The 24,756-nt window shown below is 37.4% G+C and overlaps 6 protein-coding genes across 8 annotated transcripts in view; 1 reads left to right on the top strand and 5 right to left on the bottom strand.

The window, feature by feature from the left end:
* The window catches only part of LOC133519828 (cystinosin homolog), a 57,547-nt gene extending 56,380 nt beyond the window's left edge, over positions 1–1,167 (bottom strand). Inside the window, exon 1 of the mRNA XM_061853948.1 lies at positions 955–1,167. The gene's annotated coding sequence lies outside the window, so the exon portion shown is untranslated. The remainder of the gene's footprint in view (positions 1–954) is intronic.
* An 830-nt stretch (positions 1,168–1,997) lies between these two features.
* LOC133519486 (uncharacterized) lies at positions 1,998–3,355 on the bottom strand. The gene is made up of 2 exons (XM_061853492.1): positions 3,337–3,355; positions 1,998–3,130 (listed from the first exon to the last, which is right to left on the bottom strand). The coding sequence occupies exons 1-2, from the start codon at positions 3,353–3,355 to the stop codon at positions 2,436–2,438; spliced, it is 714 nt and encodes a 237-aa protein (XP_061709476.1). The 3' UTR covers positions 1,998–2,435.
* Positions 3,356–3,716: 361 nt separating this feature from the next.
* LOC133519825 (cryptochrome-1) lies at positions 3,717–6,484 on the bottom strand. Its single transcript, XM_061853940.1, has 3 exons — positions 6,109–6,484; positions 5,743–5,884; positions 3,717–5,265 (listed from the first exon to the last, which is right to left on the bottom strand). Exons 2-3 carry the CDS (start codon positions 5,857–5,859, stop codon positions 3,832–3,834), a joined length of 1,551 nt encoding a protein of 516 aa, XP_061709924.1. The 5' UTR covers positions 5,860–5,884; positions 6,109–6,484; the 3' UTR covers positions 3,717–3,831.
* Positions 6,485–6,627: 143 nt separating this feature from the next.
* LOC133519834 (uncharacterized) lies at positions 6,628–17,691 on the top strand. Of its 2 annotated transcripts, XM_061853959.1 has the most exons (7): positions 6,628–6,809; positions 7,022–7,205; positions 9,413–9,582; positions 10,220–10,398; positions 15,912–16,031; positions 16,503–16,634; positions 17,220–17,691. In XM_061853959.1, exons 1-7 carry the CDS (start codon positions 6,765–6,767, stop codon positions 17,431–17,433), a joined length of 1,044 nt encoding a protein of 347 aa, XP_061709943.1. In that variant the 5' UTR covers positions 6,628–6,764; the 3' UTR covers positions 17,434–17,691. The 2 variants fall into 2 exon arrangements, with proteins under 2 accessions (XP_061709943.1, XP_061709944.1); XM_061853960.1 differs by lacking the exon at positions 16,503–16,634.
* Positions 11,490–15,034, bottom strand: LOC133519835 (uncharacterized). The gene is made up of 4 exons (XM_061853961.1): positions 13,736–15,034; positions 13,270–13,327; positions 12,571–12,714; positions 11,490–11,736 (listed from the first exon to the last, which is right to left on the bottom strand). The coding sequence occupies exons 1-4, from the start codon at positions 14,034–14,036 to the stop codon at positions 11,535–11,537; spliced, it is 705 nt and encodes a 234-aa protein (XP_061709945.1). The 5' UTR covers positions 14,037–15,034; the 3' UTR covers positions 11,490–11,534.
* The window catches only part of LOC133519814 (ATP-binding cassette sub-family G member 8), a 107,605-nt gene continuing 100,470 nt past the window's right edge, over positions 17,622–24,756 (bottom strand). For both annotated transcript variants that reach the window (XM_061853925.1, XM_061853926.1), the window contains 7 exons: positions 24,052–24,169; positions 23,500–23,680; positions 22,836–22,959; positions 22,295–22,459; positions 20,843–20,963; positions 20,014–20,297; positions 17,622–19,287 (listed from right to left, as the gene is read on the bottom strand). In XM_061853925.1, the coding sequence (XP_061709909.1) occupies positions 19,030–19,287; positions 20,014–20,297; positions 20,843–20,963; positions 22,295–22,459; positions 22,836–22,959; positions 23,500–23,680; positions 24,052–24,169 (1,251 nt within the window). In that variant the 3' untranslated portion in view covers positions 17,622–19,029. The remainder of the gene's footprint in view (positions 19,288–20,013; positions 20,298–20,842; positions 20,964–22,294; positions 22,460–22,835; positions 22,960–23,499; positions 23,681–24,051; positions 24,170–24,756) is intronic.

The raw sequence follows: 24,756 nt of genomic DNA, 5'->3' as shown, positions 1-24,756 counted from the left end.
GTACAAAGTTCATCTTAGATAAGTAAAACTTTATTTAAGTAGCTTATTTCATGGACACAGATTCAATTGACTGGTCTATTAAGGACCCACTATTATGTGCTAGTACTACGACTACTACTACTACTAATAGCAGGCATATATGCACTGTTTTCAACCAAAATGGTACTTATTGTTGGTTGTCATATGATGTCATAAGGCACTATTTCCATAAAGCTTCTACCTTTTAGTTCAAAACAACTCATGTTGAAATGATAAGACTACATTTATAATGCCATTACTGTTCATAAAGATTAATAAATGTATTACGAATTAGGTACATTGCTCATCATCATAATCATATCAGCCCTTTATCGCCCACTACTGAGCATAGGCGTCTCTTCTAGTACGCCACTTGTCCCGGTCCTGAGCTAATCTCATCCAGAAGTGACCCGCAATTTTCCGAATGTCAAATGTGGTACATTGCTATGAACATATAATAAATATTATAGGGAAACTCATTAATGTTTGTTACAACAGAGTGTAAATGCTATTAAATTTTAAGTGCCTTGATGTACAAATCGTTTTTTTTTATGACAATAGTTAATACGTTAGTTCTATTATCCTTATTTTAAGGTAGTGTGTAAGCCTAACTTTATTTATAACAATGCACCAATCCTTGAGCAAGCATCCACTGATATAATACTAAAATCCTTGTTTTTTAGGGCTTCCTTGTTGAATATTAAGTTCTATGAATCTGAATTAGTATAAAAAATAACTAAATCTGCATTAAATTTGCTAGTAAAATCATAATAGCAATGGGCGTTTCACCGGTATTTTTTTATTATATTACGTAGCGAAGAAAACGTGACATCACTACAAACTGCTAATTTTAATACACATTTAGAGCCAAACATATTTAGTTCGTGCACGAATAAAGTGATATTACTTAAATAAAAATACTAAAACGTTACCTACCATAACAATTCGTGTCACGGCATAATGGACTTTCAGACTTCACGGCCTCGTCCAGGCGGCATTGTATTTGGAATGATTATTTCGAACACTAATCGGTTAACGATCACATTTTCTGTAATATTTGCGGATATAAAATGAATTTAAATAATTATAAATGTACCGATATGAAATTTCGGCAATACGGCACAATCGGCACATCGAACTTTGACACTGACATTGACAAGTAGGTACAGAGAGACTACCGCGAACTACGTTCGACGTGTTATTTCTCTGTCGCACTTGTAAATTCGTACGTGAGACAGGGAGGCAACATGTCGAACGTGGTTCGCGGTAGACCCTCTGATATACTTACATTGAGCGAGCATTCGCGCGAGCAGTGATGCCAGGTAAGCGGAAGAGAATTATTGTATTTGGGTGTCAAAATTATCGTACCAATGAAAAAATTCTCGTACGCCTATCAAAAAGGCACTACTCCCAAAATTTCTTGCAAAATAAGCTTACATATCCAATGTATAATCAAACGAAAACGCAATTTTCATCTAAATTGCGCCAAAATCTGTTTTATATTTGTGTAATTTTGTGATAGATCCAAACGACTAAAAGGATTTTTTTCATTTTTGACGTAAATAAGAAGCCGAACACCCAAAAGGTGCTAATTGTAGCCTATTTCTCAAGGAAAATGTCATAATTTGCTTCAATTTTTGGTGGCATCGTTTAAGGGCTGAAATTATCGTACATTTGCGTACGATAATGCACTTTGGAACGTACAACGTACGAGCCCAAATCATCGTACGTGTACAACAATTATCGTATGCCTGGCAACACTGCGCGCGAGGTGATTTCCTTATGTACAAACCCGCCAGTATAGACGTGCCTCGGCCGAGGCGGCGCACAGTGATCCGTGTAGAACAAGCTAGCTGGACAAAATTATTTTATTGTATGTCGTAGTTCCTATGTCTTTTTTATGTTTGTATTTATGCCGAATGAAAGTTTTTTGTAAATAGTTTTTATTATAAGTTGGTATTTTCATTAAAAAAAAAAGATAAGTCATAAAGTTTTTATTTCGTAAATTAAATTAATACAATAAAAGGATAATCATACACAAAGTGTTAACTCAGTCATTTACAAATTATTATTAGCTTAAAGTTAATTATTCTACACCTTTTTATATTGCCGAGTTCATCACATAATCGAATGGGAACGAATGAAAATACAAACAAATATTCATCTGCGTCATTACATTAGCATCAGTGAATTTTTGTTTGTATGTTAGTCATAGTTGACCTGAACTTCCGTCGCAACTCCACTTGCTAATGAGTTTAAATGAAGAGCGAGGCAAAAGATTGTTAAGAACTTCTTGAACTAAAACCAAACGTTCAGCACTTTTATCTTAAACTGCTTGAACTTTCATCTCAGCCCGAGTTTCAGTAACAACAATATGTTCTTCCGGAGGAAAACGAGCAATCTAAGACTTTCTAAAGCTATACAGAGATGGAAATACCTTCGATCGTTTCTGCATGCATATCTTGCGAGTTATCTTGTACGTCTGCGTGGTCGATTTGGAGTCGATGTAATAGGCCAAAGCTTCGTCGCTGCTCAATTTGTCGTTGATTTCTTCGGTTGTCTTTTGTGGATTTGGAGTCAGTAACATTTTTGATAGCTTGAGCTACGTTCCTCCTGCCTGAAGCTCGAGCAGATACTTCAGCAGCGAACAAGAGCTCGTTGGTGGTTCTCGACTGGACCGAGTCATAAACTCTTCTCCGCTTTGTTTTTAGGCTTGACGCTGAAAAGTCCTTCTGCGGTCTACCAGGTCCGTGTTCTTGTGGGCTTTTTGTCGATGACGAAGGAACAGATTGTTCAGTCAACACGTTGAACATGAATTCAGGACCTTGCAGCCACTCGAAATTCCTTTTGAGGAAGTTTTCTTTTTTGCATCCTGCGGCTTTCCATCTCTCTTCAAGTTTTGCTGATACTCTTGAAATGTTGGCCTTCAAATCCTTCAGAGAGTTTTCTGTTGCACCACTCAAGTCACGTTTCGACAATATAAATTGAAACAGCTGCTCATTCTTGGTTGGTTTTGGAAACTTAAGCCATTCTTCAAAATAATTGATTCTCGGTACGCCAATCTGAACAAATGGAAAAAAATAAAAAATAAAATTAGCGAGGGTTTGCGAGGCTTAGGATTATTTTTTTCTGAAAGTATATTAATGAGAGCTTAACATACAAAAAAACTGTACTAGAGAAACTTGGAGAAATATGTTTGCAAGTCTGTTAAAGTTTGGAAATAGGCCAAAAAGGTTACATTTTTAGAAACAAAGCCGATTTTAAATATTACTAATCCAGATTAATCTCATGATAATAATAAAAATAAATAGCTCTTACCTTCTTGTTTTAAAGCCATCACTTGAATAAAAATATTTCTCTACTACACACACACAGGACGTTAACAGCGAGAACGCAATTTTGCTAATAATTGCATAAAATTTTTGCATTGTCTTATATACCGATGCTAATTACTCAGTATTAGTAAGTCCCAGTGGAACCTAATTATATTTTTCCTTTATCACCACTTATTGTTTATACTATGTGATAATAATTTCACAGAAATGTGACATACCTTTTTGTCCTGCTAGCTTGTTCTACACGGATCACTGTGCGGCGCGCTCAGGCGAGGAAAACGGCCGGTTTGTGCGTGAGGAAATATGTACATGAAGGATAGGTACATCATAGATAAATTCGATAATACATAAAAACAATCAACATACAAAACTAGTTCCTAGGTAGGTATTTAATAAAAAACGAATTTTGTACTTAAAAAAGCTAACACACATTCTTATAAAAATAATTTGTACTTGATTTTTAGATGCTATAAAAACGTTAATCGTCAGTTCTTTTCCTCTTCAAAGATTTCTTTTCTTTTTTCTCTTTATTTGCTTTATAAGCAGCATTCATTTTTGCCATATTATCTTTGTGAATCTTGTCATGTTCAACAATTCTTTTAGGATAGCCTTCACCAACCACACAACCAGCTCTGCGTTGCACTTCTTTTGGTGCCTTCCAAGGTTCATAAATAAATGCTTCAGGGTATTTTGCTAATTCTGGGACATACTTCTTGATATATACACCTTCTTTATCAGTTTTTTTGCCAAAAGCCACAGGGCTATAAACTCTGAAGTATTTATAAAAGAAAGCAGAGGCTGACAGCCACATCCAATTACCAGCATTGAGAGACCAGTCATAATCTAGTAAATAATCCTCAAATACTTTGGCTCCTTCCTCCCAAGATATCCACAAGTCTCCTCTGGTTAAGAAACAAGCTACCATGTGTCGGGCTAAATGATGTATCCATCCCTCTTGCTTCAACTGACGCATTATGGCATCAACAAATGGAAATCCAGTCCGACCTTCAGCCCATGCTTTGAGATGGGCCTCATTTTTACCCCAAGGAATTTGAATACATAGAGGGTTACCAACCATTTTGTCAAAGTTTTCAGTGCCCGTTCCAGCTGTGTAGTAAAATTCTCGCCACATAAGTTGACCCATTAAAGATACTGGTGGCTCTGTGTGTCTCCTACCATTTTCAACTTCTTTTAGCTTATGGTAGAACAACTTGGCAGATACACAGCCATGACTAATATAGGGGCTTAATACTGTAGTGCTTGGTTCAAGGCTGTTTGGAAATGAATTAGGCTTCTCAAACTTACACACCCACTCTTTTCTAGCCATATACATGTCAAGTCTTTTTAAACCTTCTGTTTCACCACCAACATATTTACAAGGAAACAGTGTGGATTCATCAATACCCAGGTCACTTAAATTTGGTACATCATACTCCTGAGAGTCATGTTCAGATGGACGGCAAGTATCAGATATCTGTTTATTTATTTCTATACATGCTTTGACAGGCTGCTCTGATGCTAAAGAGAGAAACTTCTGGTATGTCATGGGTACACTTCCATTGTTTTTCTTTAACACACTATTGCAATCATAAACTGTGTGTTGGACTCTCTTGACAACAAATATATTTTTTTTCTCAGCAATTTCCTCAATTATCTCATCTTGCCTCACAAGTTCAGGATCAATGTCAAGTTGTAAAGTGAAATTTTTCACTTGCCATTTGTCAAACAGCTCTGGTAGTTTCTCTTCTGCTTTCCCTTTTATGACGTACAAGCGAGTATTAAGTTTCTTTAAGTTGGCATCCAGGTCTTGTAAACTTTGTACTAGGAACTGCAGCCTGTTTACACCAACCTTATCTTTGATGTCAGGATCTATGATGTATATGGGTCTGAGGTAGTATTTTCGGTTTTCTGCCTGAAATTAAAAAATGGATTATTCTTTTTATATTAAAGGAAAAATCGAAGAATTTATGCTTCTGGCATTTGTAGTATTGCTTGCAGACATATCTGCTTGATAAATAAATGGCTTAATTAGCCAAGCCAATTCTAAAGTTATCCTTTTTTTTTTTTTTTTTTATAGCCTATATTGTGTCCCACTGCTGGGCAAAGGCCTCCCCTGTTTTCCGCCACTCGTCACGGCTTTGTGCATGCTCCCGCCAGTCGTTACGAAATGAGTCCAGGTCGTCTCGCCATCTCGTTTTTCGCCAAGCTCAAATGGGATTGGGCGGGGCACATCTGTAGGATGCACCCGGACAGATGGGCCAAAATAGCGACCGAATGGGCACCACAGATCACCCGAGGCAGAGGAAGGCCAAAAGAAAGTTATCCTTAAAAGGGAATTAAATTTTTTAACTAAATATTATTGTAACTGAATGGCCTTTAATTATCTCACCTCGTTTATTGCATTTCGAAGGGCAAGGTTGTCGTGTACACGTAAATCCAAACGGAACCAGTGAATAACAGATGGTAATGTAGCTGTTCCTGCCATAATTTGAATCGATCTCAACATGCAATGTAACACGTCAAACCTGTTGCTGCAAACAATTACAATTTTATTTTATTTTATTTCAAACATATTTACATGTCATTACAGCCGCAAACAATGCGTCATGAAAACTACACAACAACAGCTGAGTGAGGGCCTAGAATTCATCATCTCACAGAATCTCAGGCATTCCCTTCTCACAATATAGTAAGTAAAACTAAAGCTTTTATACAAGTTTCTAACAATGTGTTATTTGATACCATCATCACTTACATTATGGCTTGGCTTGTGATCAAAACCTTGCAGTAAACTTGAGATTCATGTAAAATAATTATTCATAAGATTTAACACATTGTCTTCTCCTTAAATAACTCAATTAATTATTGGAAATAAAGTTTCTTTAATAAACTGACTGACAAAACTGGTAAAGCATGGGTAAAGTCATAAGTATTTTTTTTTTTTGACATTTGAATAAAAAAAGCGCAATTTAGTGCCCGTAAATAAAGCGTAGTATTCACATATTTTTGTAGTTGACCTTGATCTTATTGGCCTCTCTTTGGTCTATAGTATCACTAAATTGTTATTAAAAATAAAAACCAAAATGTGCGTAATGAGTAACTTGTTGCAAAATGGCTGCCTTGGCTGCATTTCAATAAATCAACTAATACGAAATCGGTTTATATGTATAGAAGTGGACACGTGGGCACGTGGCCTTATGTGTCTAATGAAGTATTTCTAAACGCATCGACTTTGTGTATGGATCGTTACCATAGTAACAAATTCTTAATGTCAATGTCACCAGTGATTCGCAGTACTATGGAGAACAAATTGAAAGTTAATCTACAGGAATCTATTTTAGAATCATGGTTTAATTAATTTTTAGGACAGGTATTTGATTTCGGCATGGAAAGTTAAAAAAATTATGCAAAATGCCCAAAACTATAGAACTCACAGTTGAAATTGTTGTGCAGAGAGTAAGTTTTGCATTGTTGTTTTTTTTAGTTTCTTGACAGAAGTTTAGTGTTTTCTCCTCTCTTTTTATACATCAGCTTAAATAATATAAGAAATGGCATTGAAACAATATCTAGTCGCCTGTTCGCCCCAGATAAACTAGATCCATAATTGTTGGTGCCTAACTGTGTAGTTGTATTTTAATTCAACTTAAAAAAAATCTAACTGTCCCCAGGTATCCTGTCCAGGCGTGTGGCTGTGTCAAGATGGCAGTGTCTCGCTCATCGTGTCTGCTCTGGGCACAAGCTATGAAACCTGTACACTACCTCCCACCTTCCCCCTCGAGTTCAATGACAGACTGTACTTCCGGAAGAGGTTCCAAGAAACCTGTGCATTGAGTAACATGTGTTGTTTATTGAGTAAGTTGATCTCAGTTTACAATTTGATATTATACCATGTTAATTAATTTATTTATTTATTCAGAATTCCAATAATATAGTTAGGGCTTGTCCCCCGGGAAATCCTGGTTCTGAGATTCCCGGGAATTTTGTAGTGTTGAAAGAATCAGTACTGAAGACCCACTACCGGTACTTTCCGGTTGTCCCATTTGCCAATTACCAAGATGCGTATTTGTTCCCATTTTAGTAGTAGTAGTATTTTAATATCTTAGCTTGGGCATTAAATAACAATTAATATGAAACGTTTGTTGTTATGAAATGGAGGACCCAAATAAACTCATCAATCTATAACTAAGTAAAGTAGGAATTCTAGTAACTATAACAAAAAATGGTTTTTTTTTAAATATACTTACCCTGTTTTCCATTTTCATTTTGTTTTTCTCTGGAACACAATTGATTTAGTTCAGTTTTTTTATGCTGGTTACAAGTTGAAATATGATTTTAGCTGTTTATGAATGTTTAAGTCGTATTTCCCAAGACAGCTATAAATTTACTAAACTAAGCCGATTTTGATACATGTTTGACAACATTTTCATTTGGCTGGTGTCTTTAGTTATATTTCTTCCCACAACAATCCAGCATCCGCCAGGCACAACACTAGTTGAAGGAATAAGTGTATATAGTATACACCGCCAATGAGAGTCAGCATGCTATAAGCAGGCGATGGAAAGGTTGGAAAAGCTAGATGCCGTTAAACAATACCAAAACTTCCTTCCTTAATCATAAGATGCTCTAAGAACTGGGAAAACATATTATTAATCCCAGTACCGGCCAAGCCCAGAACCAGGAATCCCGGTAGCGACCATGCCCAGAACCGGGAAATGAAATTCTTGGACCCTACATGCCCTATTTAGGGCATATTTATGTAGAGTATAATTTTGGGTTATTAGTATCAGGTTGGATATATATGGTATATAACCATTTATTCCCACCTGGCACAAATGGGAACAAGCACATTCTTATGAATTATTCCCATTTGTCTCCACCTTATGTATTGCGGCGATCACATGGGGCAGGGACAAATTGAAATACACCTCTTGGTTGGACTATAGATAGATAGAATACTCTTTATTGGCACACCTCAGTAAAAATATACAAGAAAAAAAAAAACAATTGATTAAATTACCTATACCTATTAGTTTTTTTAATTGGTATTAACTCTGAAACTGCGAATTCCAATATTTATAGGACATTTTAGTCTTTAAATATGATCAGAAATACATTGTTAAAATCTTTCGGGTTCCTTGTGAGTACATTGTATACAAGCTTGGCTTGTCAGCTATCTATGTACCTACATATGTATGATATTTGTAACAAATGGATTACTTTAGCAGCTAGATTCAAGATTGCATATTGATGTTGTTTTCTTATTTACTTATTGACTATCCTTTAATATAGGTTACTCCTTTCTCTTTTCTATTAAAAACGAAGCGGAACTTATTAGGCGGGTCCGAACGATATTGTCTCGCGCGTATGCTCGCTCTGTGTGGACCCGCCTAATCATGCAATACAATTTTAATCATCACTGCATATGAAAGGGTTACTAATAAGATATTGCTTTCTATTTTTTTAGAAATGTAGCCATGATATTCAAGGAAACTAATCTCCATCCATTGACATATATATATGTATATCTAAGGATGGGCCTTACGGGCAATAAGAATGGGGCCAGTATAGCGGTGTCACGCACACGAATTCGAGCCAATCGTGCAGTCTAACGCCACAACATGATTGGTTGATGTTTACGCATCACGTACGCGATTTGTCGCAACTAGTTGCGGTAGACTGCACGATTGGTGGCTCGAATTCGTGAGTGATACCACTAACTACGTAAGGCCCGTCCGTAGATATACTATGTCTTTGTGCCGTCATACAGATTATAATAGTATGGAATATTATCCCAGGTACTAAAATATTACAAATACCATGCTGTTAACAATAACCTCTAGCGTTCCACCATACAAGAAAAATAATCAGTTAAATTAGAATTCATGGTATAAAAAAATGGAATTGAATTTGTTTTGTTTCAATATCAAACAAAACAAAAGCAACTCTGTTCCATTTAATAATTCAGTAGATAATTTGTTCTAGTTTTAGGACTGTGGGACGCTAGAGGTTAATATTGTATTCCAGGAAATAAATAAGTAAATTTACATTTTCAATTGCAGAAGACGAAACCTTATACTGCGAGCTAGTGCAATGGTGCCAGAGCTGTGAATCTGGTGAATGCAATATCCTTGCCCAGTACCTCGGCTCCCTAAGTGATGTTCTGTTCCCGCCAAAGATGTGTTGCAGTGATGGGGTGGACTTGCTTATGAGAAGGTCTAAGAAGTATCCTGTGAGTACTTCATTCATTTAAAAAGTTTCATTTAAAATAAAGAGCAATAGTCTGGCAAACCCAATTTGTCAGTAAATAAGAAAAAACTATAGGTACTCATCTCTTTTTTTTTTGGGCCTGCTAGTATTAGTACTAACTAGTGTAATAAATAAGACAGACAGTATTATGCTCTCTATCTATGTTTGAAATGAGGCAGTCCCTGGCCAAACTAAACTATAGATAGAAATATTGGAAGACTATTTGGCACATATTTTTGTTTGAATAGGAACATACTTAAAGTCTGCCGCTTAAGTCCTTGTAAAAGAAAACACAACCCTTAAGTACCATTTTTTCCATAGGCTTTGGTCAGAAGTAAAGGAATCCAACTCCACTTTGTTTCGATTTTTACCTTTGCTTGTTAAGGACAGTAGGAACATACATATATCAATGGTCTGTGTATGGATACTCAGAGTCCGGATTGTCACCTCTTCATTTTCAGGCCACAGGTTCAGGTTCACGTTTTTCGTGTTCAAACCGAATTTCTCTGTTGTTCTAACTAACCAACTTATTTTTTAACTATTGTGTCTAACCGACTTGACTAATAGTAATATTTGACTGAACTGTACAGTATTAATACCTACATTTAAAATGTTTCTAGGGAATTCTCTCGCCAAAGATCGAGATAGCTACAAAGGTCCGCATAGATGAAGTTTGGAACGAGAAATCCGAGCCATTTAATGTGAACATTCAGAACATCAAAAATATCACCAATTGCAACTGTATTCCTCGGTCAGGGCCAAGGCAGAAAACCGTCTGCCATACTCCAGAGTATCACAGGTGAATTTATTTAAGCCAATGTGGGAGACCGTCTAATAGCTCTTATATCACTTTTTACTCTAGCGTTTGTACACATAAACCAATCCACATAGAGAAGGTCGGTAGAGCAAAAGGAGTGAAGATCTTCCTTTCTTATTGTGTCTGCGAGACGTGCGTATACAACGTATACGAGAGTTCTTGCCTCAATACATTTTATATACATATCTGTCTTCTCACATTGATTTTAGTATTAAAATATGTGACGATCCACATCAAAAGGGCCATGGCGGTCGGCGCTTACGTTCACGTAGTATTGCATTAGTATTGACTCGCCGCTATTAATGGAGTAAGCACCGACCGCCGTAAGGTCCCTTTTGATTTGAATTATCACATATATCCAAGTTAAATAACATATAAAGCACACACGTTGCAGTACACTAGATTGTTGCCTAGACACTCATGGGCACGCCAGTTAGATTTCACGTCGTTATCGTTGTGTGCTCGTAACGTACCTAATGCGTGTGGGTAAGGAACGCTCATTTTTAGGGTTCCGTAGCCAAATGGCAAAAAACGGAACCCTTATAGATTCGTCATGTCCGTCTGTCTGTCCGATTATGTCACCGCCACTTTTTTCCGAAACTATAAGAGCTATACTGTTCAAACTTGGTAAGTAGATGTATTCTATGAACCGCATTAGGATTTTTACACAAAAATAGAAAAAAAACAATAAATTTTGGGGGTTCCCCATACTTAGAACTGAAACCCAAAAAATCTTTTTTCATCAAACCCATACGTGTGGGGTATCTATGGATAGGCCTTCAAAAATGATATTTAAGTTCCTAATATCATTTTTTTCTAAACTGAATAGTTTGCGCGAGAGACACTTCCAAAGTGGTAAAATGTGTGTCCAAAGTGGTAAAATGTTGAACAAGATCGAGCAAGTAGATTTTTTTTAATACGTCTTAAATGGTACGGAACCCTTCATGCGCGAGTCCGACTCGCACTTGGCCGCTTTTTTTTACATTTATCTCTTTTTCTACAAAACTAACTTAAAAATATTTTTTGGAATTTCTCCTGACCAAGGAGGTTAGGATTATGAAGAAAACAAACAACACTTTTGAAAATTGATTATTAGTTATATCCTACGCCATTCAAAACTAAGGGCATCCGGCGTCATTCAAGCACTCCATCATAGCCTTGTCGCACACGCAAGTCCAGAGCCCGCACCTGTCGTGCCCGTCGTGGCAAGACGGGTACCCGTCGTTGCAACTCCATTCGTACAACGACACGTACATGCTGCTCGAGCAGCCGTAGAAGTCTTTGTTGTCGTCGTAACACGCGTCGTGTTGTTCGCAACAACTGTAAAATAATAGACTAATACTTATTTGTAAACAACTATTAAAACAAGTATTGTTTGTTAAAGTTGTTGTTTACCCCTCTCTCTTCATAATACCTACCTATTCTATGTAGACCCGTGTAAGAGAAGGATCCCAAACTAGAAAAAGTGGATTCTAGAACGTTGCGAGGGTTGATACTCTCAAATCAATAGCAGAACAAACCACAACAGATTTTACAGTACATATGGTGCTACTTTTCCGCACTAGTGCGTAAATTAGCACATTATGTAACTATGTCGAAAATTTAAAGGGTCATATGTATGCTATTTTTCGCACTTGTATCGTTATAGTACATTACGATACAAGTGCGAAAAATAGGAAATTCGAAACGAGTGGCGATAAATTAAAACTCGACCGAACGGAGTGTTTTAAATCGACACGAGTTGCGAATTACCTATTCGCACATGTATCGTACAACGTTTTACAGTACATATGCCTGTTTAAATGTTCGACACAGTAACGTTATATGCTAATTTTCGCACTAGTGCGGTAAAGTAGCACCATATGTACTGTAAATGACTATTATAATCTGAATACCGCTAATTGCACACGCGTGAAAAGTGCCTCCGTTTCAGCTTGGGCAAAAATACTTTCGTATGTCCGGACGTTCTCCTCTGCAGGTCGCAATTCTCAACCTATTTTCGTATTTTTTTCCCAAATTGAATTGAACACTCGAAATGAGTCAGTTTATAAGTACCTATAGAAATTTCCATATCGCTTTGAATGAATAGTAATAATCCAAATTGGCCCGATTTCATTGCTTTAGTTAGACTGTAAAACCTTGGGAGGAAGTCACCTGTCAATATCATTTATAGGTGTACCGGAACCACCTAATCCGCAGTAGTTTCCATAGTTTCTTAAATGCCACGGATTACAGTCGGTCGCGCACTCAATCATGCTGAATAGATTTATTATGCCACGTACAGACGGCTCGATATTCCTGGGAATTAAAATTATTCATTGTTTTTATAATAATCATCATGGCATTAGGCCGCAGTTATACTGGGTGATTTTGGAGTCGATGGTGAATGTCAGAAACACATCAAGATGGTCATGCTCAACAAGATTTCCCATGGGACCGATATGAAAATCGTGAAATTTTTTACATTTCGTCTACTTCGGGCCCTCAAGGTGTGAAAGGTGTCCATTACATTTTATTTCAAGATTTTGTCGTTAGTCCCATGGGGAAATTTGTTTAGTAGGTATGACCATCTTAACACATTTTTGACATTCAGGATCTTGTGATCTTGTGGGGTTGTCCCCACAATCACCCGGTTTACGAAGTGTTGACCTGAATGCACTAGAAAGCAAGAGTCCTTACGTTAAATTAAATTAATATCTCTAAGTTAGACAACCAGTGGCTAGGAGAAATTAATTTAATTTAAGGTTAAGCTTACCTTCATTAAGTCCCTTAGAATAAATGGAATCTTAGGAAACATTCTGTATTCGGTGACAGTTATAACTAAAAAAGGTGATAATAATTGTAGTGACATACCCTGTCTTATTCCCCTCACGCCATTGCTGTAGTATTCGTCGACGCAATGATCCTGAAACTAAGTAACATTACAGAATCAGTACTAATAGTTTTACATCAGCCCTAAGCTCTAATAACTACGGTAAAATGCGTGTGCTACGCCTGGTAACAGTGGTAACATGCAAAGTCAGTAGTTGGAAAAAACAGTTACTGTTACTGCTGTTGACTGTATGGATTATTGGATGAGTTATGGGGTATTTCTTTTCAGTCTCGTCCCCTTACAACTAAATAGTGACCTTATTATCGCCAATAATTGGTAAACCACCGTTAAAACCTCACTAATCCGGACGGGCAAAATAAAAACGGCTTTTAGTATGTCCGTAATCGGGTCGTCACAGTTTCACCAGTATCGTCAGTGTTTTAGACGTCACTTCTTAAAAAATGGGTTGAATGTTTTATGATTAAACCTAGGATTTGTTATACTTACTGGAGCCGTTGGTAATTTGGTAAAATACGCAAATGGTAAAAAATAATATTTGTACTCGGCCCATGGTTAATTCGTGATACACGATTGCAAAATGACTCCTCAAATCTGGACCTCGCTCATTTATTTCTGTCGTATTTTTAGGGTTCCGTAGCCAAATGGCAAAAAACGGAACCCTTATAGATTCGTCATGTCTTTCTGTCTGTCTGTCCGGCCGTATGTCACAGCCACTTTTTTCCGAAACTATAAGAACTATACTGTTGAAACTTGGTAAGTAGATGTATTCTGTGAACCGCATTAACATTTTCACACAAAAATAGAAAAAAAAAACAATAAACTTTGGGGGTTCCCCATACTTAGAACTGAAACTCAAAATTTTATATAGGATAGGTCTTCAAAAATGATATTGAGGTTTCTAATATATTTTTTTCCTAAACTGAATAGTTTGCGCGAGAGACACTTCCAAAGTAGTAAAATGTGTCTCTCCCCCCCTGTTACTTCTAAAATAAGAGAATTATAAAACTAAAAAAAATATATGATGTACATTACTATGCAAACTTCCACCGAAAATTGGTTTGAACGAGATCTATTAAGTAGTTTTTTTTAATTCGTCATAATAAATAAAATAAATAAAAAAGCCTTTTATTTCCTGCAAACTAAGACTATACATTTTGCCATAGCTAAAAAAAACATTAACTCTAGATTTATGAATAACACAAACTTTTCTTTTTTTTTTTTTTTTTTTAGACTAATAGTATTTAAACTGCAAGAACCCCTCCGCAGGTGAAGGCCTCCTCCAAAGATGCCCATTTCGCTCTGTTCTGGGCTATTTGCATCCAGTTTGGACCAGCTATTTTATTTATCTCGTCCGCCCATCTTGTTCGCGGTCTTCCGTTACCGCGTTTCCCACGTGGGCCTTTCCACGATGTCACTCTTAGGGTCCATCGGCCGTCTGTCAGTCGTGCTACATGCCCGGCCCATTTCCATTTTAGCTTTTTGGCATATTTTAGAGCATCTATAGCTTTTGATATGTTTCTTATTTCAGAGTGCCGTATTTTTTGGATTTTTTTAATATTTAGCATGCTTCTCTCCAGGCCTCGTTGACACGTGACAATTTTTTTCTTTATTTTTGCTGTGTACTTCCAGGTCTGGCAAGCATATGTTAAGCATGGTAAAAGGCAGGACGACATTACTTGCGTTTTAATTTTTATCGGCATATTGCTTTTGAAAATCTCCTTCAGACTCCAATATTTGTTCCAAGTATGTTGAATACGCCTCTCTATTTCCTCGTCGTTGCTCTCTTTTCCGAAAAATTCGTCATAAATGGTACGGAACCCTTCATGGGCGAGTCCGACTCGCACTTGGCCGCTTTTTTCCTAATTAATTTAATTAGTAGTTTTAATCAATATAATGCCATCAACATAATAAATGCCTCTGACCTAATTGAGTAGATAAAATTAATGATTATCGTTATTAGAATACTGTTAGTTACAGTTAATGTGTTTGTTTTGATTAAAATTTGTTTAGAGGACACGTAGTCTCCGAGCATTAGCAAAATAGGCACCTAGATGTATGTAATTACTCGTTTAAATTAAATGTTGTTAAATTACTACGCTTGCTATAAAATCCATGGAATTTCACCTTACGTAAAATCTTTCCAATAAGATTAGCAGGAACGATAAAGGTTTCTACTTGTTTATTATTGTTCAGATATCATTCTAAATCTAAAAACATAATAAATATAGATATAACAATTTGCAAGGCCAAAAGATTTTTTGACTGAGCGTTAGCGAAGGTCTTCGGTTTAGCATGGGCAAAAATACTTTCGGGTGTTCGGAGTTCTCCTCTACAGTTCTCAATTCTCAACGGATTCTTGTGAAATATTGTGAGCATGTTCGATGATTCATTTTTGGGAATTTTTCAAATGGCGGAGCCATATTTTTATTCAATTTTACAGCTCACAGAGCCACTAGCAGACAATGAAACGTAATTAATAAGAGTACTGTACCACGGAAAACGAAATACTATAGGTACCATCGTCCACATGTTACCTAACAATTCGTAAACCTTATTGTAAAAATAAAAGACCATCATGGTCAGTTTAAGAGTCTTAGTCTTAATACTCTTAAAAGTATTTTATTTAAGATTTTAAATTCTAATTTATATTCAATCATTCCAGAAACAAATGTCCTACTGGCATACCGGGCACGAAGTCCCGGTCGAGGTCCAGATCGCGGTCCGGGGGCTCCGGTAGCAGTGTCAGTCGCGGGCAAGACAAATTTCGATGTGCATACTCCGAGTAAGTATATTTACTTACATATCTTGATTAAACAGACAGCAAAAAAAATGCGTTATCTGCCTTTCTAACATTTTTGTAAAGTCGTAAAGTAAAAAATATTAGTCTGCATTTAATTATGTCAAAATATAAACGTGGAAGGACAAAGACCATATGAAAAGAGGTAAAATTTTTGAAAATATTGACATAGTAGATACTAGATAGGTACTCAACTATACCTATTGTCCCTTCATCATGACATATCTATTTAAGAGCTGGGAGCTTGATGGTCCCAAATCAGATATTTTACTGCACTTAATGTGTACATTGTGTGGATAGGATCTTAGGTTTTAAGACAATTTCAACATGTACCCTGCGAGGATGTACAACTACACACGATGTTTACGTTTTTTCACTTTACTTGATCCATTCCCTGACTTCCTCTTTAAATCTCCATTCTTTCTTTGATCCTTATTCCTCATCCTGTTCCCCTAGTTCTGCATGCAAGAGAGCGACATCCGCGCAGAGTCCGCGGCAGCGAGACTATTGCGTGTTCAACGTGAACGTAGCCCCGGACGACTGTTGGAACAGTGCCGCCGGCAACTATGATGATGATGATGTTGACCGGTAAATGGCATCCTTATTCCTTTACCTGCTCTAGTCCCGCATGCACAAGAGACCGACGTCCGCGCAGTGCCCGCAGCAGCGAGACTATTGCGTGTTTAACGTGAACTTAGCCCCGCACGACTGTTGGAACAATGCCGCCGGCAATTATGATGATGATGATATTGAAAGGTAAATGGCATCCTTATTCAGTCCCGCATGTAAAAGACCGACGTCCGCGCAGTACCCGCGGCAGCGAGATTATTGCGTTATTGCGTGTTCAACGTGAACTTAGCCCCGGACGACTGTTGGAACAATGCCGTGGGTAACTATAAGGACGATGTTGAAAGGTAAATGGCAGAGATCCTTATTCCTTACCCCTGTGTAGGTACTTAATCTCAAGTGAACAGTGACGCTCCTGAAGTGCACGTGGCGTCGGCGGCGGGGCATTAAAATAGCCCATTCATAGTTCTATTCCTTTTTCATTCTATTTCACACAAATATTTACTTAAGAGAATACTGATGTTATTTCCCAAATAATTGAATACAATCAGTAAATAATGTGTTTAGCGAAAGTATATATTTTTTATTCATGTTAACTTTTCCCAGGAGTAGACAGCCGCGTGCGGCTACTAGCGAGGACAAGAAAGTATTACTCGAGAGCCGATACGTAGATGACGATGAGGTACACACTCACGAGTACGAAGACATACCAACTATAAGCCATGCAAACGTATACGACAAAAGCAAACCATGCGTCTGCGAAATCTGTAAACGATATCACGAATTATTTCATACGGACTCGGATGCACACGTTTCGTGAGAACCAAAAATAACTTGTATGAACATTATCATAAGATACAAAATGTCTTTGCCCCTTCGTAAGTACCTGTTGCAATATTTAATATTGTTCGTAACACTGCCTTATTTATTTAGGATTGAAATTTTATTGTTATATTGTTTTTTTTACGAATTTAATGTAATTAATCATGAAATAAAACGAAACACACATTTATTAAATTTATTTTTATTATGCCGAAGGTAAGGTAACTTAACAATTATTATATAATTATCTAATTGATATGGCTCCACTTTTATTCCTTTAAACTACTTAAAATTTAATGAACTATATTAAATAAAAAAGATGATTGAAAGATGGACATACTAGTCAACCATTGGCAGTAGGTTATAAACACTTTAAAATGTCGTAATACTGTTTTTGTCGTCCAAGAGTATATGATGATTCATTTTGATTTAAAGCTCACGTAGACGGTGCGAGCGAGTCATGTCACATTGTAATATTAGATTGGTCTATTTCATTGGTAGTACTTCCGTTTTCGGCAATGTTACGTAACTCGCATGTGAAGTAGCGCACCGTCTACCTAAGCCTAGATAAGAAAGAATTTGCGAGAATGCCAATATTCATTTATTATTTCATACACCATTGCATTGAGCACATGCACATTCACAATCATAATAAGTGCTTGAAGGACTTTTCTACAGGAGTAGAAAAGAGAAAGCGAGATAGATTAAGAGTAAATAAATAGAACAGAATCACCGCTCCCAACAACAATATCCAATCGCCCTACGACAATATCCAATACGCAATAAAAAAGACGCCTTTCATACACGTAAAAAGAAAACTAAATGTGCGTTGTTTTGTCATTTTGTCTCTGTTCTTTTTATTTACTTTATCGATAATAGTATAGTTTCATAGACATCACGTTTTTGGCAAAACATGTGAAGAACGAAAAGTAGTGACTAAGGTAAACTTGTGATATGTGTCTAATTAACCTAACACATGCATTCGGCACATTTTATTATACAATACTCATGCATTCGAGGACGGAAGACGATATACAGTCAGCCTTTCGCAGTTAGTTAATATAAGTCTATTAAATATACTACTTTAGTTATAATTTCTTTGTACATTCATTTATTTATTTAATTCCTAGCGATACAATATTGAACAGATCATAAATTATCTAACTTCCAGATCAGCGTTTTAGTTCAGCTTATACAGAAAATGACCTAAGAAATTCAATCAACTTGCCCGTTTCGTATCCGATTTAAGTATAATTCTAATTTTTTCCTGCATCAAATTATATGGAAAATTTATTCATCTTCCAATACAATCTGATACCTACTAGATCACCAAACCTGTGCTACAAAATTTTAGAAGATCATATGTGACCGCGGTCGGCATAACGTCCCCCTTTGTCGCTTGCCATAAGGATGAGATTTGCTTGTACGAATAACCGGTTAAAGCGTCGTTATGGCTATCGACAAAGCGGGTCAGTTAGTTTATTTAGATATCTTGAAAACTAACACAAGTTTATAATCACATTCTTATACAATTGCAAATTTTCTTCAAAACGTTTCGTTACTTAAAAGTCAAAGTTTGATCAAAGTATTATTTTCAAGGAGTATTAACAGTAACCTTGTGTCCTTTCAAGCTGTTTCGTTCCTTTCTCCTAACGTACTTGGTACAGTCGCACACAAAAGCCAAAACGGCGATCACAGCGAAAACTGCATAAAAGATGGCCAGAGCTATTAAGAAGCTCTCTTCTGACCACTCCCAGATGTTGTCGGTGCGGAGGTACTCGAAGTTGGAGAGGACTTGGGTGCCGTTCGGTGGTGGGCATTGGGATTGTACTATTATGTCGTTATATGGTCTCTGAAAGGATTAGACAAAGGTTAAAATTAATTATTAAGTGTAGTTAAAGACAGAGTGAAGTGAAGGCTTCCACTTCGGTTAAGTATTCTTTCGTATGTCTGTCGGGATATTCTCTACAAATCACATTTCTCAACCCATTTTCGTGAAATGTTGTGAGTAGGTTCGATAATTACTTTAGTTTTTTTTTTGTTGATTCAATATTTAGAGTTTTTCAAAATGATGGTGCCATGTGGGTTCTTAAGGGTTCTCAGCTCCCAGATCCACTGGTTGATTGTAGTAGAGAATGTAAATTGTAAAAATAACATCGTACTCCGAGTTTGACAGCTGACGTAGAGGGTGCTGTACCTTCTTCTTCTTTTAAAATATGGCTTCCATCAAATCTATGATGATTTTGCCAATGTCAAGTTATGTTGTAAGTTTTAAGTGTGCTCGTAGAGCATGACGTTGTTACAGCTCCGTACATTATGCGGTAACTAGTTGTCAAAAGTTGACGTTTGACTATTCAGTTACCATAAAATATAGGTATATGCCTTATAGCGCCATCTTCAGCTTTTTTGGACTTTACACATCTAATAAATGTTTTGATTGAAAAATAAAAATAACTGAAATGCAACTCTGTTCCAATTGAATATGATTAGGTTACATCGAAGTGTATAAGTACTATAGCTAGAACCGTGGGCCTTAGGATACTTTTAAATAAATTCATGCAAGATAACCAATGCATACCTGTTTATTAGTACACCTCATCTCCTTACTAATACTCGTCCTCAAGGCAGTTTCGCTCAACTCCTTCATCAGGATCTCCGGCAGCGTCCACCTCGAGGGCGACACGTACTCCAGCCACCGCCAGTACTGCGGCAAGTCCTGCTGGTGCAGCATCACCCCGTTAGCCAGGGTGCTGAGCAGTAAGCAGACGCCTGCCAGGATCGTGGCCGTCTTCTCCATCGGTACGAGGAAGACGAAGGCTCGGAACATCATCTGAGTGGCTATTAGATAGAGCGCGGTGTAACCTGAAAGTGATTTAGACTGTAGTGGTCTTGCTTAGTAGTATGGGCTAATGGGAATACATACAGTTAATTTCAATTAACCAAAATGGAAACGCACGAGATTGGTCTCCTAATCACAAGAAATATAAAGGATTTATTTACGAGATCGCTCTGGCTACCGAAGAAGCTACGTCCTAATGTGTTTAGGACTATTTTTATTCAACATCGGTGGCAAATCAGCACACGGCCCGCCTGATGGTAGTCTATGTACACCTGCAACTCCAGAAGAGTTACATGCGCGTTGCCGACCCTAACACTCTGCACCCTCGTTGAGCTGTCGTAGATTTTAAAAGAAAGGATTTATGAAGACCGCTTGGCGTTTTACAATTGACAATGGAATGGAGGGATTTGGTGACAACCCTTTTTGTATCCAGACAAAAAACTGTTCTTCGCAGTGCGAAAGGAACTTTAAGCAGTTCTCAGGAGGGGAAATAATCAGATCTTAAGATGAATAAAATTGAGTCAATTAATAAACCTACTAAAACCAAAAGGAAATGCTATTGTCTTACCTAAATAAATATAGAATCCGTCGAACGACCCCGGAGTCTGGGCGTAGAGGCCGCTCATGGCGTAGCTCGGCACGAGGTACGCGAACCACGTTAGCACAGCCGACCATAGCTCCAGAAATTGCTGGAAGAAAACTACATGAAATCAAGTTGCCACGGAATATTGAGGTATTTGGATTGATTTGATTGAGCCGACGGGTGGATCTGAGCAGTATTATGAAATACAGAGAATAGGGTTGTTTCCATCTACAAATCTTAGGGCAGAATTGTATCCCAATAAATTCTTTTGGATTATAAGAACATGTTAAACTACTTTTAGGGGACCTGTACCTACTGACCATATTTTTGTAAATATTGAATTTTAAATATCTTTTGGCACACGTCACGTGACCAAACTCGAAACGTCTTAGAAGATTCTGATGACGTCACAACTCTCGGATTGACACTGTTGACAGTTAGGCGATAAACAACAAATGACAAATGTCAGTTGACAGTTCGTATCTTCTACGTGTGTATGTAGTTATGTGTCAAACCGTAAACTGTGACGTCACACTATTTTCAAAGAGCGTTTTGGGCGCGAAAGCATCTGTCAAAATATATTTTGTTAATTTAACATATTTAAAGCCGTTTTTAGTATAAAAGTTGAATTTTAGGGCAACTTTTAGTTAATATAGAACGTAATATAAGCGTTTCAAAAAATTGGAAACAACCCTATTGGTTCAATATTTTTCTAAACGCTTTTTTATAAGTTTAATAAGCGGTGGTGGCCGAGTGGATATGACGTCCGACTTTCAATCCGGAGGTCGCGGGTTCAAATCCTGGCTCGTACCAGTGAGTTTTTCGGAACTTATGTACGAAATATCATTTGATATTTACCACTAGCTTTTCGGTGAAGGAAAACATCGCGAGGAAACCTGCATGCATCTGCGAAGAAATTCAAAGGTGTATGTGAAGTCCCCAATCCGCATTGGGCTATCGTGGGGACTATAGCCCGAGCCCTCTCGCGCATGAGAGGAGGCCTGTGCTCAGCAGTGGGACGTATATAGGCTGAATTATTATTATTATTTTTTATTTTTTTATAATTTTAATAGGTGATATCGTCAAGTTTTACAATTTAGAATGCGCTTCTGATGCACAACCCTGAGTTACCTATTTGGGAAAACTGTACTCTAAATCGACGGATTGGTTGTTAAATTATATAAATAAAGAGACGAGCAAGAATGAACCTTGCTATTTGCATCATAAAGTATAAATACAGTGCGAGAGTACAACGGCACACAGTAACATCCCTTTCTATGTGTTTTCTCATAGAACTAGCGCTTTTCTCGCGCTCTCTCAGCCTCATCAGTAATGGACACAGGCTAAGGCACGTCATAGAGTAATGGAGTCCCACTCGGTCCTTACAATACAAGTAATAAGCTAATAAGTTAATCAAGAATGAACCATGCTACTTACATCATAAAGTATGAATACGGTGCGAGAGTACAACGGCACGGCAACATCTCTTTCTACGTGCCTTCTCATAGAGCTAGCTTCTCGCGCGGTCAGCCACATTAACAATGGACACAGACTTAGGCACATCACGGAGTAGTGGTATCCGACTCGGTCGTTTTGCGTTAACTGAAACAAGGATTTGATTTAAATGTCAGACGGCATTAAATGCATTTATTATACAAAGAGGCACTCGTACCACAATGGTGTCTTTATACTTATCAGGAATGAGTATATTTTAATCATTGGCATTAGTGGTGAGTGAACACTTTAAGAGGTTCCTAACTGGAATGCTTTGGAATGTCTAGCACTCATTAAGCCAAGTTAGATGTCTTCGAGTTTCTTGAAAACTACTTACATAAGAAAAATTTGATGGCATTTTTTTATAAACTATTAGTGCTTCAATTTTTTGGGATTTTTTCCTACCCAGATAAAAAACAGGGTTAGGATACAAAGCATTATAAAACCCTTCAGACTTATTCCTTCATCATCTTCAGGTTCTCACCTTCGCGTCAGTGGTGGGTAGGTCCCAGAAAATTGTTCCCGTGATGAGCGACATGATGGCTGCGATCAGCACCCTCGTCACCACGTTAGACAGCGTCGTCATTTGAGTAAACACCAAACTTTTTCTGGGAACAATAAAATAAAATAAGAGGGCTGCCTACTCAAAAAGCTTAGAAAATATCCAGAAATTACATCTGTAACAAAAATTTGGGTAAAGGGAATACACATATTCTTGGTTTTAGGTATTTTTCTGCAGGACGATTCTCTTACATAATGAATCGCAATGGCTTGATATGATAGTAACCGAACAGTAACTTTTAAGAGACATGCCGTTAAAAAGGGGACTTCATAGAACGGAAACCATCCAAAGTCATATCGTCACACATTATCACATCGTATCACAAGTATTTCATGTCGTCACACATTACTTTTATATGCAACCTCCTGTTTGATTTATGCTCCATGGGGCTGTTGCTATTTGATCGGCTGTTCTCTACCAAATGTTTACATGAAGTGTATAAACATGAATCTTGTCTGATGATCGAACCCAAAAGTTTCCGTAGGAATTTGATAAGAATTTATTTAAAATTACACTTGATCCCATCGAGTTTATGCATGCAACAAGTTGCAATGCCCCGACAGAAACGACCAGATAGTCAACTCACTGTATAAGGGCTGCCGCCTGCACGGCGACGTTGGGCCTGGCGACGGGCGCGGGCAGCGGCACGGGCGGCGGCGGCTCGGGCGGCGCCTGCGCGCCCGCGAACAGCCCCGCCAGCGCCTCGATGCGCCCCGACGACTCCAGCATGGCGGCCGCTGACAGGTCGTCCAACGTTACTAAGTCCACTGAAAAATAAATCTTTATTTGAAACATGACTCACATAAAGATTCTCAGAATGAGATTTTTTTCATCGCTTTGTCGCTAACGATTGCTGACTGGCTAGTTTGGTAGTTTGTCTCTCATCACAATGGTTAAAATCAGTCACAAAGACAGCATCAAATAAATAGTGACTAACGTGATAAAGAGAACACGTTCGCTTCTTTACAATGGACGTCGACATATTAAGTTTGCTTAAAGTTGTTGCACAGTATCTTACGTCTTAATGTCTGATATATATTTAAATATATACCACCTACGTATTGTACAATCATCTAGAACTTGATAAATGTCAATATTTATCGAAAACTTAAAATGTCACCTGTTTATATATACTTACAATAATAATCAGAAGGATTTTTGAAGGCGGGACAAGGATAGTCGATAGAAGCGAAATATGGCAACATGTCTCTTCTGTACCCGCTGAACATCGTCCTACCAGCGGATATTAAGACCACCTGCAAAACATAAATCAATATTATCCGGCTCGAACGACCATTGTTGTTTCAAGTTAAAGGGTCTAGCAGGCTAAGCGAACAAGAAGTGCCCCCAACGACGGATTTTGTCGATATTTCTGGTAGTGTACTGTTAGGTCCTAAGGACCCTCCATGCTTAACATCAGACCTCGATTCTCTTTTGTTTGCGAGTTATTCAGGATAACGTAAAATAATTAGGGTATCATTGAAAGTGTCATATTTTATAAACGATTCAAGTTACGTGAACCAAACAAAATTATATTTGATAACAATAAAAAAAACTACAAAATGCATATTTTTTACCAGCATCCTGTCCTTAAACTTCATTGCAAAAAATAAAAATATTTTTTTCCTTCCAATTTTTTTTTACTTTTCGCGGAGGTACACCTCCAAAAAAATATGCATGAGTAGCCACTAATTCCCACTACATACACATATAAAAATATTTGCACAAATGTTCGTGCTTCATGTCAAAAAAAAAACGATTCTCCAATAAGTAGTCACTGGCATTATATGTACAGATAGAAGTACCGGCATCAGCGTAATTCGTCCCATTCGTTTTTCGTTCA

Source organism: Cydia pomonella, chromosome 7 (genome assembly GCF_033807575.1).
Source record: "Cydia pomonella isolate Wapato2018A chromosome 7, ilCydPomo1, whole genome shotgun sequence".
NCBI lineage: Eukaryota > Metazoa > Arthropoda > Insecta > Lepidoptera > Tortricidae > Cydia > Cydia pomonella.
The sequence above is the reverse complement of the archived record's forward strand: the minus strand, read 5'-3'. Positions and strand labels throughout refer to the sequence as shown.

Coding starts and splice junctions, on each gene's coding strand:
- LOC133519825 (XM_061853940.1), bottom strand. CDS start 5,859: ATGTTGAGATCGATTCAAATTATGGCAGGAACAGCTACATTACCATCT. Junction 5,266..5,742: donor TTCGAAATGCAATAAACGAG/GTGAGATAATTA, acceptor TTTTAATTTCAG/GCAGAAAACCGAAAATACTA.
- LOC133519834 (XM_061853959.1), top strand. CDS start 6,765: ATGCCCAAAACTATAGAACTCACAGTTGAAATTGTTGTGCAGAGA. Junction 7,206..9,412: donor TAACATGTGTTGTTTATTGA/GTAAGTTGATCT, acceptor TTTCAATTGCAG/AAGACGAAACCTTATACTGC. Junction 10,399..15,911: donor CATACTCCAGAGTATCACAG/GTGAATTTATTT, acceptor CAATCATTCCAG/AAACAAATGTCCTACTGGCA.
- LOC133519835 (XM_061853961.1), bottom strand. CDS start 14,036: ATGTTAATGCGGTTCACAGAATACATCTACTTACCAAGTTTCAACAGT. Junction 13,328..13,735: donor CCAAATTACCAACGGCTCCA/GTAAGTATAACA, acceptor AATGTTACTTAG/TTTCAGGATCATTGCGTCGA. Junction 11,737..12,570: donor CCTATAAATGATATTGACAG/GTGACTTCCTCC, acceptor ATTATTTTACAG/TTGTTGCGAACAACACGACG.